At 40.0% G+C, this 21,435-nt stretch overlaps 1 protein-coding gene across 1 annotated transcript; it reads left to right on the top strand.

The window, feature by feature from the left end:
• The first annotated feature begins 1,741 nt into the window (after window positions 1-1,741).
• On the top strand, window positions 1,742-11,279 carry LOC123510619. The gene is made up of 5 exons (XM_045265906.1): window positions 1,742-1,896; window positions 3,432-3,569; window positions 10,180-10,269; window positions 10,402-10,505; window positions 10,935-11,279. Exons 2-5 carry the CDS (start codon window positions 3,446-3,448, stop codon window positions 11,133-11,135), a joined length of 519 nt encoding a protein of 172 aa, XP_045121841.1. The 5' UTR covers window positions 1,742-1,896; window positions 3,432-3,445; the 3' UTR covers window positions 11,136-11,279.
• The last annotated feature ends 10,156 nt before the right edge of the window (window positions 11,280-21,435 follow it).

The following is a 21,435-nucleotide window of genomic DNA, read 5'->3' on the forward strand; positions in this document are numbered from 1 at the left end:
GAGAGAGAGAGAGAGAGAGAGAGTAATAGAGTGAGAGTGTGAGTGAGTGAGTGAATGTCTCCAAAACGCCTCCAGCTCCCTATTGTTTTCATGGGGATAAATGATTTATGTGTGTGAGAGAGAGAGAGAGAGAGAGAGAGAGAGTGTGTGTGTGTGTGTGTGTGTGTGTGTGTGTGTGTGTGTGTGTGTGTGTGTGTGTGTGTGTGTGTGTGTGTGTGTGTGTGTGTGTGTGTGTGTGTGTGTGTGTGTGTGTGTGTGTGTGTGTGTGTGTGTTCATGTGCATACTTTCTTTTAAGAGTAAAATGGTCCTTCCTTCCATTGTCTTCGTCTCTCACAATCAATAATTTACACAGCCTGCTTCATCCGGTCCAATACCTAAGACGCAGAAAAGGAAGAAGATTCCTGAAAAGATATGAAAAGGATACTTATAACAAGTTGACCATGAACAAACTAAAAAAGATAAAAAAGATTAAAAAAAGATAGTAAAAATAGTAAGATAATAACGTTAGTATTTAATTTATTCACTGGTGTTATTCATTTTTATTCCCCAAACGCACACATTTCATTTTTATTATTTTTTTTTTTCCTTTTATTTTTCAATCTCACGCAACTGGTACCACGAATATATTAACAGACTCGGGACAGAATTATGCAGACGAATCAACGCTCTCTCTCTCTCTCTCTCTCTCTCTCTCTCTCTCTCTCTCTCTCTCTCTCTCTCTCACACACACACACACACACAAGTTTAAAGTACAGCAAGTATTAACATTCCTTCATTAGCATACAAATGACCTGCTTTAAACATGAACGGTAAGCTTCACTGTATTTCTGTCTCACTGTCTCTTACTTTCAGTCAACTCGAGACAACAGTAACGGTGTTTTTATGTGACGCAGCAAACTAGCTTCGATTGTTTAGTTTTTTTTTTTTTTTCATTCCACTTCATCTCCTTATAGCAGATCACTGGACTTTATCCCTTCAGTACCGTGACGCGTTTTCATATTCATTCTGCTTATTATTTGTCGATTTTATACAGCTTCAGAAACTTTTATGAGAATTAAAATAGTGAAAACTCTGGCCAGTAATCTTCTGACCTCCATAGACCCTTTCTAATGTAAATAAAATCGTTTTATCACACCCGAAATTCATGGTGAAAAAACGTCCAAGTACTGAAGAGGTTAAATCGGGAGTTTTGATGTTTATGTAGTACCTGAGGTCTGCAAAAATCAGCAGAACCTAAAAAGAAGTCTTCTGTACAGGTAATAATGTAGCAGAGTAGAATGACTGATTTTCTTAATCCTCGTAGGTAGTAAATGAAGAGAATAAAGTTACCTACATTCCTGGATATCTAAGCAGTTATGAAAACCAATAGGACATATAAGGTCTAACATATAAATAGCAACATAACAGAGAATAGATATACTGAGTTTGCTAATCTTCGTTCTACTTAACATATAGAGAGTAAATTTATCTGCATCCATGACTACCAGAGCACTTACGTAACACAAGAACATAAAAAATCATAAGAAACAGCAAGTCATAATATTTTCACGTGGCCGGCTCAGTACATACTGTGTCTAGCTGTTCCCATTTACCCTCATTCATAACTTCTAAACACGCACTTATCACTTAAAAACACAGAATTTAGCTACAGCTTTGCATTTTCATCACTCATCACGCCACGCTAGACTCTTTTCCAACAGTACATGACAAGAAAACAGAGAGACAGATGTATCTACGTTCATATGTGGATACAGGAGTTGTAAAAAGACGCCTGTCACTCGGTGTGGGAGGGGGAGCTGCCGAGAAGCTGCAGGTGAAAGTATAAATAGAGGAAGAACGTCATGCGCAGCTCAGTGTTGTGACGGGCGTTGTGTGTGTCGACTGGTGACTGAAAGGTGAGCTGTTTGTTCCTTAGGTGTGTGTGTGTGTGTGTGTGTGTGTGTGTGTGTTAATGATTTATCTACTCATCTATCTATCCATCTATATGTCTATCTGTGTATATGAAGAGTTTATAATTTACCTATCTATCAATTTCCTACCTGTGTGTGTGTGTGTGTGTGTGTGTGTCACTGTTTGATCTGCTGCAGTCTCTGACGAGACAGCCAGACGTTACCCTACGGAACGAGCTCAGAGCTCATTATTTCCGATCTTCGGATAGGCCTGAGACCAGGCACACACCACACACCGGGACAACAAGGTCACAACTCCTCGATTTACATCCCGTACCTACTCACTGCTAGGTGAACAGGGGCTACACGTGAAAGGAGACACACCCAAATATCTCCACCCGGCCGGGGAATCGAACCCCGGTCCTCTGGCTTGTGAAGCCAGCGCTCTAACTACTGAGCTACCGGGCGTGTGTGTGTGTGTGTGTGTGTGTGTTTTGATTAATTTATCTACTCATCTATCTATCTATGTGTTTATCTGAGTGTATGAAGAGAGTTTTCAATTTACCTATCTATTAATTTGCTACCTGCATGTGTGTGTGTGTGTGTGTGTGTGTGTGTGTGTGTGTGTGTGTGTGTGTGTGTGTGTGTGTGTGTGTGTGTGTGTGTGTGTGTGTGTGTGTCTGTGTATGAATACATAAAGGAAAAGAAACACTCTCAGCCTCACGATTTCATTTCAGCATTTTTTTACCACGATATGTTAAAAATTTTATAGGCTCTGATAGTTTAGAAATAACACCACATTTTTTAATCAGCTACCTTTTTTTTCTATTTTCCTATTCAATAATGAACGAGCAAACCGAATGATATAATCTCACTGGTACATATTTTCACTTTCCTGACCTTAAATAACTTTCACTGACCTCGTTGGCTAATATCACCAAGTTATCGTGGTTATTCTTATCAAAGAGAGAGAGAGAGAGAGAGAGAGAGAGAGAGAGAGAGAGAGAGAGCCGCACATTTCTCCTTGTGTAGCCGCATGAAAGTTACTCTGATATTTTAAACTGGACAGGGAGGAAAAAAATATGAGTGATTCTATGCACGAAATTGAAATATGCAACACCTGGAGCCCGAGTTAATATATTTTCATTTTCTTTTAATATTTCAGGTAATGTCGATTAATTCATTTTATCTTTCCGTCTCATCTGCTTTCATTTTCTTTATTGATTTTGTGATATTGTTATTGTTTTGGCTTATTTAGTTAGTTAGTTTGTTAGTTGATCTATTTACCTTCAGCTATTTTGTTGTTTTTAGTCTTCTCATTCATTCATCTACTTATTACTCGTTTTTTTCATTCTCATTTTTTTTTTAATCTGTTTATTCATTTATCTATCTCTTTATTTTAGATTGAAGCAACACAATGTAGTTGGTTCAATTTTTTTTTATCTCCGTTTATTTATTCTGATTTTGTTGTCTTATTCTTTTCCTTTATTCATCTACTTATTAACTCATTTTTATTCATTTATCTATCCATTTATTTTTAGTCTGAAGCAACACAATGTATCTTCCTGCATTTTTATTCCTGCTGGGGCTGACGGCAAGCTCGTGTACTCCTTCACCTCCTTCCAATACTACTACTGTTGCTGCTGATGCTGCTGATGATGCTGATGTTACCACTTCAGGTAAGAGAAAGGTAGAGACAGACTAGTTTAGCGCATCACAACACTGAGCCAATACAAAACTGCATTTAAAAAGAGAAAAAAACAATAAAGTAAGAAGAGAACATATAATTTGTTAAAAGAATATAAAAGTAAGATGTAAATGAAATAAAAGACAGAGAGAGAGAGAGAGAGAGAGAGAGAGAGAGAGAGAGGCGCTGGAAGTGTGACAAAGAGAAAGACCCTTGTTCGTTTGCTAACTTTCGCGATATGTCTTAACTTGCGTCATTCCAACGACTTTAACTCGCGCTACTAAATATTGCAGAGATGGGGGGAGAGAGAGAGAGAGAGAGAGAGAGAGAGAGAGAGAGAGAGAGAGAGAGAGAGAGGAGATGCGTCGGAGTTTGCAGTGGGCTCTATTTTACTCTATTCTGTATTTCTTTTGTTTATTTGTTTTTATGTGGTTATTTATCTGCGTCCGTTTTGTATACATTTTTAATTCAAGTGAGTGAAAAGATAAGCGGGAAAAAAACAGCTGACAGGGATAACGGATGACTATAATGTAATTTTCTATAAGAGTTTTTGTTTTCTTTTGGTGCTTAACACAATGCATTTTCCTTAATTTTCCTTTTCCTTTCCTTTTTTTACCTTCTCTTTAATTTTGCTTGGTTTCGTGTCGCGGTAAGTTCGTTTATTGCTTCTCTTTTCTCTCTTCCTATTCCTCCTCCTCCTCCTCCTCGTCCTCCTTCACTTCACTATCTCATTGTATTCTTTAATTACCAAACTACTTCACTCAGGGTCTTTTGTTTTCACTTTAATTACAGTCATTTTCTTTCACCTGTGAATTCGGTTGCATTTCAGCTCTCAATACACTATACAACGTCCTACACAATGGCGCAATCTTCACAACAGTACTCAATGCACTCTCATACGCAAGTCTAGTGTCGTAACTCTCCACGCGTCATCTAGCGAAGTACTGCGTCACTGTTTGGTTTGATAGAGTGTTGCGTTTCTCTCGTCACACTCCCCGTCTTCCATCTGTTACGCCTTGTCACTTTCCTGCGGTGTCATACTGCTGTTCAGATTTCCCTTGTGAGCTTTCTACTTCTATACTCCTCCTCCTTCTCCTCCTCCTTCTCCTTCTCCTCCTCCTCCTCCTCCTCCTCCTCCTCCTCCTCCTCCTCCTCCTCCTCCTCCTCCATGTTTACCTTTCACATCTTTCCCCTTCTCTTCTTTTTTTTTTTTACACTTTTTTCATGCCTTAGTCGTTTTGCCGCATGTTTGTTTTGGTTCTAGCTAACATTCCGCGGCCAACTTTTAAGGTATCGTGATAATCTCTCATATTTTCCTGTGTTTTTTTTTTCTTTTGTTACTGACTGCTTGTATGTTATACTGACTCCTGTATTCCCCGCAGCTCCTTAAATGAAGCTTAGTGTGATTACGGCACACATAAATCGCAAAAACAAAAAGTAATTCTAATGATAGTCACACTCTAAGTAGCTCACGATTCATTACTTCACTGAATTGACTCCTGTATTCTCCTCAGCTCCTTAAATAAAGCTTTGTGTATGATTATGACGCAGACGAATTCTAAAAAGAAGTAATGGTAATAATGTCACACTCTAAGTATAGCTAGCTCGCGATTCACTGCTTCACTGAATTTCCAAGGTTTCGGTGCTTTGTAATGCATCGCTATATATATTGAGCGTTTATGAAAGTAATACATCGATGAAAAAATAAATAAAAGTTAAAGAAATCAAATAAACAGTGCATCATAACAACATGCAAATTTATGGAAACTCAGTCCTCGCGAATTTCCCTAATTAATGCAGCTTTTAATGATGGAGGAAAAAAGAGGGGAAAAAATAAGAGAGCTTCATAGTACAGTTTCCCATAACCCTCCAGCATTTTTTTTCTTTTCTTATTTCCATTTTATTTGCGCCACACATATACGCTGGCAATGTGTTATGCAGGAGGCTTATTAGCATTAGAGTTTTTGTGTTGACTTAAACCTTGAGTGTTGCCTTTGATGTGAAATGAGTAATTATGGACCACGCAATTACCACCCATCAAATATGTGCAGCTTAATTAATCCCTACCCCTCACCTGGCCTACCTGACGAGGGGCGTCACAACAGTAACAACAACAACAATAACAACAACAACAACAACAACAACAATAACAATTATAATATGTTTCTCCATATACCAGGCCGGCATAACTACATAATCTCAAACACACTTGAGCCGTGCTCCACTTCTTTCAAAAGGCTCTAGATCAGGGGTTCTTAATCTGGAATTTGCGAACCCCCAGAGGTTCACAAGAAGATTTCCAGGGGTACTTAGATGGCTGATTTAGTGATACATCCTTTGCAGAATACCTTTGCCTATTGAGTTAGTGTCAGTCACTAAATTAACATTCTGTTTGATGTCAAATTACTGTGGGTTCAGGTAGATGGTCTTATAACTCAGAGGGTTGTTAACGAGAAAAAGGTTGAGAACCTCTGATCTATAGTCTAAAGACATAAACATTTCCTCCTACAATGCCCAGCCCACACCAATGAAAGATCCAAACACCCCAATTGGAAAATTACTTATTGAAAAATCTAGTATAGAAGAAAATGAAGAAATAGTATATAATTTTTTAGGAAAATAAGATAACAAAGTAAAAAGTTTAAATAATAATTAATTACAGCTACAGACCCAGACAAAACCCAAACCAAAACACATCAGGAAGTGCCGATATCCAGGCTACACTTCCGCCTATCAACTGAACTGAACTGAATACCATGTTCAGGCTATGGCAAGACAGAGCTTAGGAACACGGTGGTGAAAACACTGCAGCACCCTCGGACTATTTCTGTTTCTCATAAAGAAAACGGAACAAATATTGCTCTACTCATTCCTTGTGAAGAATTAACCTGTGCAGAAGCGAGGTGAAATGTGTGTTAAGGTTCCGTGCTGTATTTAAGTCTCTAGAAATTAAAGATCTTGGTACACCAGACAATTATGTTTTGCTCTATATTATGATGTTAGTCGTATAAACTCAAGTAACTATAAAGAAATACCATGGTAGAATAAGAACAGAAAAAATACTGGAAGGAGTAAAAGCATGGTAAATCAATAGATACATTGTAATACAGTGTTTAGAGACGACTACTCTGTACCGCGAGACGATGCTGACTCTCTCCTGAATTAAACCAACCTGCGAACACTGAAAATGTGACAGTTTGGGTCCTCTCCTATTGACATTAATCAAAGTATTACGATTTATTCACAATAGTAATATATTAAACTTAGACGGACCACGGGCCTGATGTGTTTCAGATGTGGCATTTTGTTATAGTACCTATATTTCCCACTATATAGCGACTGTTTAGGACCGAAAAACTATAGATTCAGGTAGATATTCAATAATGTTATCTATCGATCTTCAGTCTTAAAGTAGGGGAAAATTACAAATATTGATGCATTTCTTTTATAGTCATCCTTGCTTCTCGAAAAGGTGCACGAACTTAGAAAAGGTTGAAGAACACTAAACTATACCCTGAAAAAAATACAGTAAAAAAGATAAGATAAAAATGACCAACATCTCTATTATTACGGAGGCTAAGAATAATACCAAGACTAATTAAGTAATTCAGAGATAACGAAACGAACGACGATCACGAGAGCTTCCACGATAACAGTGTGTATGATAAGATGTGATTCCAGATTCCTCGATAGCGCTCCGAGTTTCCAAGATAACAATGGCATTCCAGTTTCCTCGATAGCGATGCGAGTTTCCAAAATAACGATGCCATTCCACGATAAATATGCCATTCCAGTTTCCTCGATAATAATGCGAGTTTCCACGATCAAGATGCAACTCCAGTTACCAAGGTAACGATGCGGGTTTTCACGATGTCGATGCGGTTCCAGTTCTCACGATGCGATTTCGCGACACAATATTGAAGTCCACTTGCCTACACAGGTACTGGGACGAACCCTTTCACCCCGTAAGGGTACTACCCAGTCCCTTCAGTGCGAGTAGAGTGACGCTGCCACATTCCTGCGCCGCAATTGAACTTCGCTTGCCTACACCGGTACTGGGACGAACCCCTTCACCCCGTAAGGGTCCACCCCACACCCTTAGGTGCGAGGAGAGTGGCGCTGCCACCTCACTGCGACGCAATTGAAGTTCACTTGCCTACACAGGTACTGAGACGAACCTTTTCACCCCGTAAGGGTTCATCCCAGACCCGTGAGTGCGAGGAGAGTGACGCTGCCACCTTACTGCGCCTCACACGGGTAGCCATGAGCAATGACCCGCCACACACCACTCCCCAAACACTGTCAGTGAGTCCTTTTCACCCCGTAAAGGACCACTGGTATTGTCAGTGCCTGGTGCATGGCGCACAGCGTGCCCTCGTTCATGGCGAGTTGTTCAGCACGGTGTCATTATAAGCAGAGGTCCCGTACACACTCACCACCAGACTCTATGCAAGGAGCCCTTATCACCCCTTAAAGGCCCCTCACGGCATCATCTGGTGGACGGTAGACACGGCAGACTGCTTAAGGCGACCCTTGCCTAGTGTGAGGCGCTGCAAGTTGACGACAACCAGTGAGCTTGAAGCCGCAAAGGAAAATGAGTCCACGTTAACAATGGGATTCCACGACAGGTTGCGATTCCAGTGTCCACGGTAAAGATGTGTTTGTCGAGGATAACGATCCGTTTATCGAGGCTAACGGTGCGGCGATGGCGATGGCGAAACGATCCAAAGTATCATTACCTACACAGGTACTGGGACGAAACTTTTTACCCAAAAGGGTCAACCCCAGTCCCGTGGTTATGAGAGCAGTGACGATGCAACCTTGCAATGCCTCACACGGGTCGCCATGAGCAATGACCCGCCACACACCACTCCCCAAACACTGTCATAAAGTGAGTCCTTTTCACCTAACCTAGCCTAACCTAACCTAACCTAACCTAACCTAATGTAAAGGACCACTGGTACTGTCAGTGCCTGGCTCATGGCGCACAGCGTGCCCTCGTTCATGGCGAGTTGTTCAGCCCGGTGTCATTATAAGCAGAGGTCCCGTACACACCACTCACCATCATATTCTATGCAAGGAGCCCTTATCACCCCTTTAGGGCCCCTCACGGCACCATCCGGTGAGTGGTAGACATTGATCTCTTGCTTATGGCGACCCTTGCCTAGTGTGAGGCGCTGCAAGTGGACGACTAGTAGTGAAGCTTGAGGCCACCAAGGAAAAGCAGGACCTGCAGCCAGTTCCTGCCTTGGGCCCCAGGCCGGACCCGACAGCCACCTCCTTCCCCCGTGCGGCGCCCAAGGCCGTCACGGCCCTCAACAACTTTAGGCCGAAAGTTCTCAATCGTCGTTTAATTTTGATTCGAATATAAAATCGTCGATGGTAAATGAAAAATAGCTTTGGTCTGAAAGTGTGCAAGAGTTAGCTGATTAATGAAACAAGGTGAGGCAGCTTTGCTCCGGAGTATTTAGTGTACTTTGCATGTTGCTGCCGTGAATGTGTACGTGTTTGTAGATAACTGGATAGAAACAGTAGACCAATGGTAGTTGTGTAACTATTGGGGAACTTTTGAAAATTAGTTAAGCTTCTGGATAGAGTGGATGAGTGCACACAGGTTTGCTTGTCTTATACATAAACTGCCACTTGTAGACATAAATTTTTCTATTTCATGCTCTTAGAAAAAGCAAACTTAGTTTCCTTTATTTCCTGATCACAATGACGTGTAAATATCAATGTTTCAAATATAAGGAAACACTAGGAGAGGACCCAAACTCCCGTTGAAGTTGCCAGATTCAACAGATATCGTAATATTTCACAGAAAAGATGGTCAACTGCATATCGTATATTTTTGGATATTCTTCTGTCACATAAGGAGATATCAAGATAGGTAAAGTATTTCTAAACATGTATCTACGACAAAAAAAAAGCTATAATAGTAGAGTTAGGTTATAACTATGCATTGTGTTTTTTTATATACCATCTAGCTCTATTCCTGGGACAAAATTACTTCTTCCTCAATTGATAACTCGAAGTTAGTATGATATTTTCTTTCCTTCTAGGTTAGTAAGTAGACTACAAGACACCATGAACATATGAAGCCCCGTAAATGAGTTTATTTTCATAACTTAGAAATCAAAGTCTGATAATAAGATTGTCTATTGCCAACCCAACCGTTCTGCATAGACGTGTTCAGCGTCATAGAGACCTAATGATGTAGCTCATAGACAGTGGCCATCCTGACAGCGCGAAACCACAGGGGGTTCATAAGATTTCCAGGGGTACTTAGGTGGCTGATCTAATAAAATCCTTTGCAGTACCATTGCATGTTGACTTCCATGTTTCATGTGATAATACTGAGGGTTCTGATAGATAGATTTATAACTCAGGGGGTTCTTAACGATAAAAAGATTGAGAACCCCTGCTCTAGATGAAGTCACACTAAAGCTTTTCATTAAGGGTTGATCATTTATGTGGCCTTAGAAAATAGTCTAAGAGAGAAAAGAGTTAATACCAGCCACAGCACCTTCCCTATCCCAGACACACACACACTTAATAAACCCAAACACGCAAGAAAATAATCTCTAATTAACACTCACGTACAGAGATGACCGCCCCTGACTGGCAACAAGAGAGCTGCCGGTACTACTGCATCTACAAGCGTCCTTACTGCTGCGACGACGGCTCCCTTCCTGGTGAGTACCTGAGAGCAGAGAGACAGGTAACGGACGATTAACGAGTGTCTTGTTATGTTCTTATGGGTCAGATATGTTAACTACCACTGAAATAGTCTACACTACCACGCGTCACCATGCTTTCCCTAACAGTTCCCAGGGACCACGAGCTGCACTCAACCCTGGACTGCCCCCCTGAGGATGACCAGATCTGTAAATCCACTGGCATCTTCCTGAATGGCACGGCCCCGGCAGTGGTGAGTGACCACCTATGTATACTGAGCATTGAGGCGTGGAATGTACTAAGTCATGGTATTCTCAACTCAGTAACATTAAAGCACCTTTTCCTTACTTCCAATGAGCTTAGATGATTTCACCGAACCAATATAAGACTGCACAGGATGAGGGCTTACCACACACGATTCTCTAGTGAACATTACGGCATAGAATGTAATAATTCAACACTGTTCTAAACTCCTATGTTCGTAATGATAATTAAGCTCATTGCAGTAAGTTTGTACGATTTTACGATCTTACAGTGCCAATACAAAACTAGTCACTAGAAATGTGGAAGTGAAACGAATAAATGCAACATTATTTCTAAACAAGAAAACAAACCAAGTTAAAAGCATAAGAATAACACCTGGACCAATTGATTAAGTGATTTCTCACCTGTCCATCTGCAGGTGCTGGCGAAGGGGAACCCTAAGAAACAAGTATGGTGTGCCTCTGACGGGTACTGCCAGGAGGATCAGAGGTGCTGCCCGAGCCCCTGCGTCAGGAGGCATTTGTGCATGGCCGGCCTGGCGAGAGAGCTACCGCAGGAGATACTGCTGCCGGAGCTGGATGTGGAGGAGGAAGAGGAGCTGTATCTGCCCGAAGAATAAGTTCCATACACAACTATTAGAGGTTTAGAACACATTCAGAGAGTGCTAAGGAAGATTTTTCTTGTACTTAGTTAATAGAACAAATATTTGATTAATATTTAAGATGTATTTCCTAGAAAAATAAACGCACACTGTATCATCAAATGAAGCCTTTCCATGAAGAATCTTTATGTCAGAAACTCAAATTACTGTATTATTGGATTAGGAAATTTGAAATTGTATGCCTTACGTATGAGCCTGTAAGGCAGTTTCTCCTTTCGAGCGGAAGGAAAGGAATTAATAATTTATACTCAAGGCAGCTGAAACAGATGCATGTTGATACTAAAGGGTGTATTTCTATATGTATATATATATATATATATATATATATATATATATATATATATATATATATATATATATATATATATATATATATATATACTATTAAACAAGAAATGGCAGCAAAGTAATCTTAATTTATATCTTTAGGAGACAATGCATAAAGAAAGTGAATGATTAAAAATAGTTTAATATCTCTCGCTCACATCACCACCGCCACCACCAACCATCACTAACGCTTTGCATGATACAGACAGAGTTGCCAACTTTCAGTTACTATATTTCTATCTAGTTTAGATGGATAGCAAAATGTCGCTAATGCTGGGATCACACTTCAGCTTGTTTTTTTACTACGACGCCCCCGACGGTTGTACAGGCCAGGTTTCTGCGACTGCATACGACTGTCGTAACGGTTGAGAGTATTTCAGTTCAAAAAGGACACGCAAAACGAAGGACGTCCACCTTCCGGGGGGTCTGAAGGTGGATATTCACTCCTGGTGTTGGAGGAGGCCCCTCCATATTCATGTCCAATGAGCCTGTGATGTCTAAGGATGTCCCAAAGAGATCTTACGACAATGACGGGACATCATGCTCATCATACCCTTCCTCTGTTCCATCGTCTTCGGTGGGTAAACTAGAGCAAGTTTTTTTTTTTTTTTTTTTTAACTGGCGACCATGGTCCAGATACCATGTGGACTATTCACGGGAGTTTATGGGCTAAAGGAGATACTTTTTGGGGTACCTCCTATCTCAAAGCCCACCCGCTAGGAAACCGTTGCCCCGAGTGAGGAAGTCCAACCTACACTCGGACCGTGGACAGGATTCGAACCCGTGCGCTTGAAGACCCCTCGGATCCCAAAGCACGCATGGTTCCATCCGGTTGGCTTATTTTGGTCTCGGCAGCGCATATACGTCACGTGAGCCCCAGTCAACGTTCGCCTGTCGCTCGTGTGCTTGAATTTGAATTTTCTTTCACCCCTCACCATCATGGCCCCTTTTTGTGGATGCGTTAGCTTACCATTCTGCCCTGTTAGTACTTATTATGAGACCTAGAAAACTATTTAGTAAGGTCCAAATCTCAGTTATTTGTGCCTTTGTCAAATCAAGTCAAATCAAGAAATTGCTGCGAACACTGGCATAGCTCTCAGAACTGTTCAACGTTGGACCAAAATTTTTCGTGAGAAAGGAAGAGACGCTTCGCCACCACCTCACAAGCCTGAGGGGCGTAAGTGCAGTGTGAAGCAGAAAACTCTGAACATTATTTGAAGACAGCTTGAGGCCAACCCTTGCATACACAGCAAGGAACTTAAAGCCAGGAACCCTGTTTTGCTGGATAGAGTGAGTGAAACGACTGTGTGGAGATATGTGAAACTTGGGATACCGGAGTTGTCGCTTATTTTCAAAACCTTACTTCACACATGCTCACCTAACCAATAGACTTGCTACACAACACACATAGTAAAATACCCACATTCTTTGATGGTGTGGGGTTGTTTTTCTTACTATGGTCTTGGAAAAGTAGTGTTTTTCCTTAAGAATGTTCGTATGAACCAAAATAATTACTTTGAGATCATTCTGGATCAGTTAGATGAGTGTATGGAAAAGTGCAATGTAGGTATGGCTTTGTCTTTCATTTTGTATTATGGCAGCAACGCACAGCACAACTATTGGGCATTATAAAGATAAAATAAAAATTGGTCTCAAGATGGCAAGGTCAGATTATGGCTTGGCGCACGGTTGCTTGGGTGCGTGTGACATGGGCAGGGGTCAGGGTCTGACTGGCTAGCTGGGCCCCTGCATCACACCGACCCGGGGCTCACATGAGTCATAGACACGTGACCGTGGATGCACGGATTGAAGACCTTGTATATCTGGACCGTGGCCACAACAACACATGCGCTTACACCGCACCCTGCACCACCTCCAAAACAAAAATGAATTTCTCAACGCCAACATCTTGGACTTCAGCGGATTTAAGGGCATTCCTGAAAGCAAGAGCTATCTGATCTGGTTTGTATGGTTGAGAAGGCCATCGCTAATCAAGGCATAACTGAAAGGAAGTGATCTTGAGGCAGCTGCTACCTCAAGAAGAACGATTTCCCTAAACGAAAATTTAATATTGTTTCCAGACCCACTTACCAAAACCTCGTGGGATACAGACTTAACATCCATTTCTCACCTGACATCAGCCAAATGCCTGGTTTATCTCCTTTCCAAGGGAGGTTGGTCCTCAGAACGAGCTATATTGTAAGAAAAAGAAAGGGGTATCAGCTATTCATGGAGAAGCACATTGATAAAGTGGAAATGAGGCAAGAGGAACACAACATGACCTATGTACTGGCCTTGTGCAGGAGGCAGATTGCACAGTCTGAAAAGCCATACCAAGTGTGGCTTCTACTGAACAACACAGGAACGATTGAGACTGCTGGCTGTCAGTGCATAGGGTAAGTACAATGGACATTACATGTGATTTGTTTATGAACATAGTAACTTTCAATTAATATAGTAATAATGTAGGCTGATAGGAAGTTCTTACATGAAAAAATTCTTAAATTTCATATGAAACAACTGGTAAAGATTTGTTATATTAATGTTCCATGAAGTATCTCATTACATTCCTTAAGAAACACTACTAGTTTTTCACATATCTCTTCTACAAGACTTCCCTTCGACAATCATGAAAACCTAACCAAACCAAACCTAACCAAACCATTAAAAATATTTCTTTTTAAAGCTTGAAACTTTCACTGGTGGTTAAAACCATTTCACTTTGTTTTTGTTTTGTTATTACTTTGAAGAGATGGTGGGAGTTGCAAGAATGTTGTGGCCCTAATGTTTGGCATTGAAGACTTTGTGGCACGTAGAGGGATCATGCTTCAGCATCAACCTGCACTGATCTCCCATGTACGTGGAACAAGCTTCGTCCCAACACCAAACATATAAAGGCAGTCTATCTAGATCCCAGGTATGTTTTAATAGCAACAATTTGTTATGGCTGGTTCATGAACGCAGATCCTGAAGAATTTGGGTTCAAGGTCTGAAAGGAGTTGGTTTGCATTTAATGTTTGGAAACCAGTTTGCTGCATGTTTTCAGTATGTTACTTGTTTCTGGCAATAAGTCTAGTAAATCTTTATGGCATTCAGCATTAATAGGATTTTAATACAACTGCTGTCTTACGTTTTTTTGCATTCATACTTCTTAGTACCAGCATTGTGAGCTTTCATTCATAACAAAGTCTACTGTATGTTGGCAACATGTTTTTCCTCCGTCCCTGGAGATAATTCATTTGCCTTTTTATAAATGTTTAATTGCATTTAATGATTTGCAGGGTGGACACCTCAACAGAACGTTCAATAATCCCTCAATCAGAACATTACAGAGCCTGTACCTTTGCAACTAACTCAATCCAGGGGAAAGTTTTCGTGCATTTATGGCTCAACGTGCACCGTTATGGACAAGTGCTTTTCCCAGCTAGATTGAACAGACCCACCAGTTGGAGAGAGTTGGAGCCTTGACATCTACAATATTTTATTAGGCAGTGCACTACAAGGGCAGCGATAGTAAAAATTACATTGTCAGTGAAATAATGGAACTCTCAGTCTTGAAAGGAAATTTGAGTACTAAATATGGTAAGGAAACAGAGCCCATAGCAAAGAAGCTATACATCAATGAAATGAAAAAAAAAAACACAAACAATTCAAATTTCAAGGGTGTGGATTTTTTTATAAATAAAGACTGCTCCGAGCAACTCCTGATGGTATTGTCAGTTGCAAATGTTGTGGCAAAGGATTATTAGAAGTGAAATGCCCTTATAGTGATAAGTACAGATTTCTTAGTGGCAGGGAAATAGCTCTGTTTAATACCTACCATGTAACCATTGGGGAAAATGATAACATTGTACTGAAAAATCCCTCTCCTTGGTACACACAAATTCAATCACATTTAGGTGTTTCCGAGATGGATTGGTGTGATCAGGGTCGTTTCTAGCTTTGTGGGTGCCCTAGGCAAGATGATGTTTGGGGAGGCCCTAGATTTCAATTTTTCGTCGGAGCCCCTGGGTGACTTAGAAAATTTAAATTTTCCAAGCTATCCAGGGAGCCACCTGGTGGCTTGGGGGCCCTAGGCAATCGCCTTGTCCGCCTATAGCTAGAAACGGCCCTGGGTGTGATATTGTAATGTTCACACAAAAAACTCCCCATTTAACAGTCCAAAGGATATATTTTGACAAAGTTTTCTTTGATAATAATTCAGAAATTTCCATGAATTTTTATTATAGATTTATCCTGCCAAATCTCCTAAAATCAAAAATAACTCCAGAGGAAAATAATATTTAAGAGCTTCTCTTCATAATGACTGCATATTTGTTTCTGCCTTGTGTGGTTGTTTTGTATATACTGTAGTTGTTTGCACAGTGTTGTATCTGTATATGGTGTGTAAGTATATTGTTTTTTTTCTTGATGGTACTTAAATTTGTATTATTTTACATTCTAAATTTCTTTTCAGGAATAAAGTCTGTGTTCTTCATTTTCAATAATGATTTACCATACCACAATGATTCATACATGTTTATTAACAAATAGTTATACAGAAATAAATACCTTTACATACCCTTTAAAATTACACAGGTGATAAGACTTGTGTCAGATAAGCACATCATAAGTGAAATATGAAAAATATAAGAAACAAGAAATGAAGATATATGGAAGTATGCTAGTTCGCCAGTATGCGGTGTGTAACCGTATCCAGCCATAAAAGAGAGTAGGAGGGGCAGGAGGGTCAAAGGGAAACATTTAATGACCCAGGCCGTTTGGCCCAGGGCAGCCCGGGCAGATGTGTCGCCCAGGTCATGTAAACATCCAGTGGTAGTGTTGTCGTCTTGGATGTTGTTCGTACCACACGTGGAGTTCATTTGAGCTTGTACTTGATTGGTGAATGGTACATTCTGAGGGGCGTGTTGTGTGGGTCAAGACACGCCCCCATAAGTTCCTGAAGGGAAATTGTAGAGGTTTGGGGCAGAGAGAGAGAGGAGAGAGAGAGGAGAGAGGAAGCAGAGAGGACAACCGCGGCTCTAAGCGGGCCACCCTCGGCTGCATAGCTGAGGGCGGCGTTTTGTACTTCATATATAACCAGTAAGTGGAGCTTATAAGTTGCAATGCAGTCTTTGAGGTAAATTAGAATGGAGGAAGAAGCATGATAGGAGGTTTAGGTATTATGTGGTATTAGTTTATTATGGTTTATGTGGTTGTACTTTGGTTCATAATGACGTCGTTATATACTTGCGTTTTCATCTATGAGTAAGGGAATTTGTATACGGCTACCTACGTATGTGCATGTGTGTTGCTCTGACGAATAAGTTACATAACATATTTACTAGTGTGTAATTGTGTACGAAGTTAACGTGGTTCCATGTATGGGTACCAAGAGAAAGAGATTATTTGAGGGAAGTCACTTGTGTGGAGATATCAATATTTGTCATTATATTTCGGTGGTGTTACGTTGTCATTTTGTTGAACGGAGTCTGGTAATTATATGTGTATGGTAATATATTTGGTGGTACGTCATGTGGTTGCTTGCATTCATGTACCAAGTAAAGGTCATCCTTATATACGGGTAGCTGGGAAAAAGGGGTAATATTGTACGTACTACGTATGAGATTTACGGAGAAATAAAGCACCGGGTTCAGATGTTGTAATACGTTATGAAGATATTGTGGATGATGGTTGAAGTGAAATCCGTTTTGATGCGAGAATATCTACGAAATTAATGCAGTTCTTAAGGATGTTTGTAAGAGAAATTGTAATAATTGCAGTGGAGAAGGCAACAGAAAGAGTTGTGATTGTTACTTGTCGGCGCCGTATCGAACACCTTATGTATAGATATTAGTTTTGTTAATTAAAGATAGAAAAAACCTTTGACTATTTATAGCCAGTAGCTAGACAATTTGTGCAACGTCGTGCAACAGCTCGGAGCACGACACTTGCATGGTAGAGTGTTGGGGTAGACAGATGTTCACACATGGGTCCCTAACACCCAAGTTTTATTTACATAACCATATAGATAAGCTTTAGGTGGTTATAATGAGCCTTGTATAGCTGCTCTCAGTCAAATCTACACAAATTGCATAATGCTGCAATTATTTTCACAATATGATCCATGATGGGCCACATCCTTTGGTGAATTGTCTGTCCTAATAGTGTAAATGTTTCATTCTTCCAATCGCTCGCTCGACACGTATATGTTCTGGTGCTATATCTCTTGTCTTAGCAATTTCACTTTGTGTGAGCATCCTGCCTTTACTGGCTTCTTTCCTTATAAATGGTGGGATGTGTAGTTTTGCACCACGCTGCATGGAGTACTAGATCACCAATGTTGAAACCCCAGGTGATGCCCATTATGGCATCACCTGGTTCAACTTTATGAATGAACTCTGCTTCTGCAGTATAGCGGTCTGACGTGTTACTTCCATACATACGCGACACAAATGTTATGAGTCCTGTAGGAGTAATTCCAATAAGTATTTTTAGTGTGTTGTGATGTTTAGACTGAGAATATGTGGCAGCCTGACCCGAAGGATTTGTCGGTTTGATTGTGAACATCTCTCTCCCCCACCAACTTCTCTTCTTTATTCAGTGCAACCATCACACAACTTGCAAATTTATTTAGTTATTGTTCCTCTGGGTAGTAATTTTACATAAGTAAAAATACATACAAATTCAATGAAGAGCAGCTAAAAAAAAAAAAGTCTCTGAGTAACCAAATTGAAAATTTAGTTACTTAGAGACAAAAAGTAATTAGATTTAGCACTTTTTCCGCTAAAATGGCAACTCTGGGCAGCAGTGACGAGTCGAAGGACTAGGACAAACACAGGTGGCCATTGTACGGTGGGCTAAGAATATTGCACATTAACGTAAATTATCTGACATACAGATTAATCCTTTTATCAATCTGTCATTATTAACTATTTCTTTTAACGGGAAAGGATGAAGAAGTTTCTTACTTTTTTGTTATCATTCATAATAATATAAAGTATGTATGTATCTATGGATGGATGGATGGATTTATGTATATACTTATGAATGTATATAATATCAGACTCAAAAGATTCACACACACCCAAACACCCCCAGAACACCGCTCTCACACACTCAAACATATCCAAACCACTTAAAACACTCAAAACTAATCCAAAGCACATTCAAAATACCACGAAATTCCTCAAAATTTCAACAAACATACTCAAAACTCACTAGAAACACTCAGCATACACCAAAATCGCCCACACAGCACACAACACACCCAAACACCCCAAAAGACATCAACATATAACCCAAACCACTTAAAACACTCAAAATTATCCTAAGAGAGAAACACTCAAAACGCCATAAGACACCTAAATATCTTCTCAAACATTATCAAAACACACCAGACACTTAAAACAACCTCATAACACACTCAAAATACGTGAAATTTACCTAAAACCATCTAACACACAGTGAAAGCACTCAAATGCACCCAAAACAGTCTTAAAACACCTTAAATACACTCAAAACACCATGCAACATTACCAAACAATCAAAACACCCCACATATACTCTCAAAAACCCCGGAATGCATTTTTAAAGAACGGCAAGATAGCGAGGGAGACAAGTATTGTGGCTTGGCTCTGTTTTTTTTTTTTTTTTTCTTCCTCCTTCCTTTCTCCTTTCTTCTTCGTTCTCCTCTTTTGTTTCTCCTTTCTTCTTCCTTCTACTGCTTCCATCTACACACCAGAGCCTAGTTATACATAAAAAAAAAACCCGCTTAGAAAACACTAGATATTACGCAAAATATTCACGAGCTGTTGGTGTTAGAAGAGAGATGCCTCCCCTGAGTTATGATGAGTCACTGCCTTGGCTGTGAAGTCATCAGGGAGAGCGCGAACAGCGCTGACTCGGCAAAATTACGTAAATGATTTTTAAAAATATATACCTATAGAAATAACGAAGCCACGGCCGAATGCTTGATATTTTATGACTTGAGAGAAACCTTACTAATATCCACAACATCAAAACATCTCCTGACTAAATAGTTTTGAAGAATTGTGCAAGTTAAGTATGTTAAAAGCATAAAAATATTTTCACTTATAAAACTCCTAAAACGTCCAACCATTTCGATTTGATACTTCTTTCAAAATATATTAGACAGTATGAACTCTCTTCTCAAGCACCCAACACAAATTTGAAACCAGAAGTGAATGAATGAAAAGATATTTATGTGAAACAAAACCATTAGAATTTAGTCATTGAAAACTCTTGTAAAGTCTAGTCATTTTCATTCTGCCAGTATTTTAACACTTTTCGCAGAGTCTGAGCTATCTTTCAGGGCATTCTACAACAAGTTAGACTGTGAAGCAAAGGAACGTAAACAATTAAAATACAAAATTTAAAATTTACATTTAATAGGAGTAAACACCCTTTCAGACACCACATATTTGACTCAGTGGGTTGATATCACAGTTAAAAGAGCATAGGTAATTCTTTGATATCATAAAGGCCCAACTATAGCTTAAAATTTTAAAATTTCCATACGGAAAATCGAAAATTTTGACAGTTGAGCTGGCTCACACTTGCGCCATAAAACAACATTAAATCCTAGATACTTACCGAACAAAGGCGCGGAACACACTTCAAACACAATGAAATATTTATAGAAGTAATAAAAACATACCATGGAAGAGTAACATTACTGTTAGGAAATATATGAAAAAAAGTATTGGAACCTGCTGGCTGGGGCAGGGCGCCAGGGACCACGGTGGGTAACATAAATGGGAAAGGCAGCCGCCATGTTGCCTTTATTCTGATTGATTGATTGATTGATACATTTATTGTTGAATTAATAAATAATTACAACAAAGGAGGAGGATGGGCCTTGCCACCCACCCCTGGGCAAAGACTTCATAACAACAAAATTAAGCCATAACGGTAACATTTGACGACGGGATATGAAATGTTACACTGGCTCCATTCTGAGACATGTTTGGCTTACAGAAGTGAAAGAAGCAAATAACAGTTGATAATAGTGACGATTTATCTCTATTCTGCTCGTTTACCTCGTTTTCTTTTCCAATATCTGGGTAATTTCGAACTAATTTCACTCTCATATGTAAAGAAAACAAAAACAAATCAATGCCCTTATAAATACTTTAAATAGATGAAAATGAGGCACTATGGAGGGTTGTGGTGAAGGTGTTAATGTTACATTGACGGCTTGTACTACTAGTTTACACTTGTCTTGTCTTATTCCCACTTGTTCGTATTGTTGCGGCGGCCTAGGAAGTGAAAATGGCGGTGGCAATGCTTCGAGGATGGCAACATTGGTGGTGGCTACAAGCAGGGGACTCACCGCGCTGGCCTGCCTGAAGTCACAAGTGGATGGGCGCTGGGCGGATAAAGAGTCTTGCTTGCTTGCTTGTTTGTTGAGGGATAGAATAGGTAGGGGGAAAGAAGATTTAGAGAGTGGAAGTATAGTGAGGGTGAAATGAATGAAATAAAGTCGGAGAGTAAAAGGCGACGGGCTAACCGTCTTGCTTTGTATTGCACGTTATTAGTGGTTTTTTTTTTTTCTTCTTCTTCTTCTTTTGAGCAGCAGCCGGTTTGTTGTTAATTGAATGATCTTTCGCTTTTGTTTATTTATTTATTTATTTATCTATTTATTTATTTATTTTTTTTTTTTTTTTTTTTTTTTTTTTTTTTTTTTGTGTCCAGTGTATCACTATCCTGCCTCTGTGTCTGTGAGTCAACCAGAAACCCTGGCGCAGCTTGGTACTGCTGCGTTATCTGTGTTCGTGCCTCGCTCTTGCCAATGGCTCTACGCCTTTGTTTTCCCGTGTGTGTTACCTGCCCTATCCCTTGTCTTCTGGACAACCGCAGTGATAAATGGTCGAGTTCCTGTCACGGTTGTGGAGGCTGTGAGGACGGGCGTCGTAACAGTATGCAAAAT

This window comes from Portunus trituberculatus, chromosome 29, assembly GCF_017591435.1.
Source record: "Portunus trituberculatus isolate SZX2019 chromosome 29, ASM1759143v1, whole genome shotgun sequence".
Classification (NCBI taxonomy): Eukaryota; Metazoa; Arthropoda; class Malacostraca; order Decapoda; family Portunidae; genus Portunus; species Portunus trituberculatus.

Bases quoted from the DNA above. Each gene is read 5' to 3' on its own strand.
- LOC123510619 (XM_045265906.1), top strand. From the start codon at position 3,446: ATGTATCTTCCTGCATTTTTATTCCTGCTGGGGCTGACGGCAAGCTCG. The intron at 3,570-10,179 runs GTAAGAGAAAGG...ACTCACGTACAG, and splicing joins TGCTGATGTTACCACTTCAG to AGATGACCGCCCCTGACTGG. The intron at 10,270-10,401 runs GTGAGTACCTGA...TTTCCCTAACAG, and splicing joins CGACGACGGCTCCCTTCCTG to TTCCCAGGGACCACGAGCTG.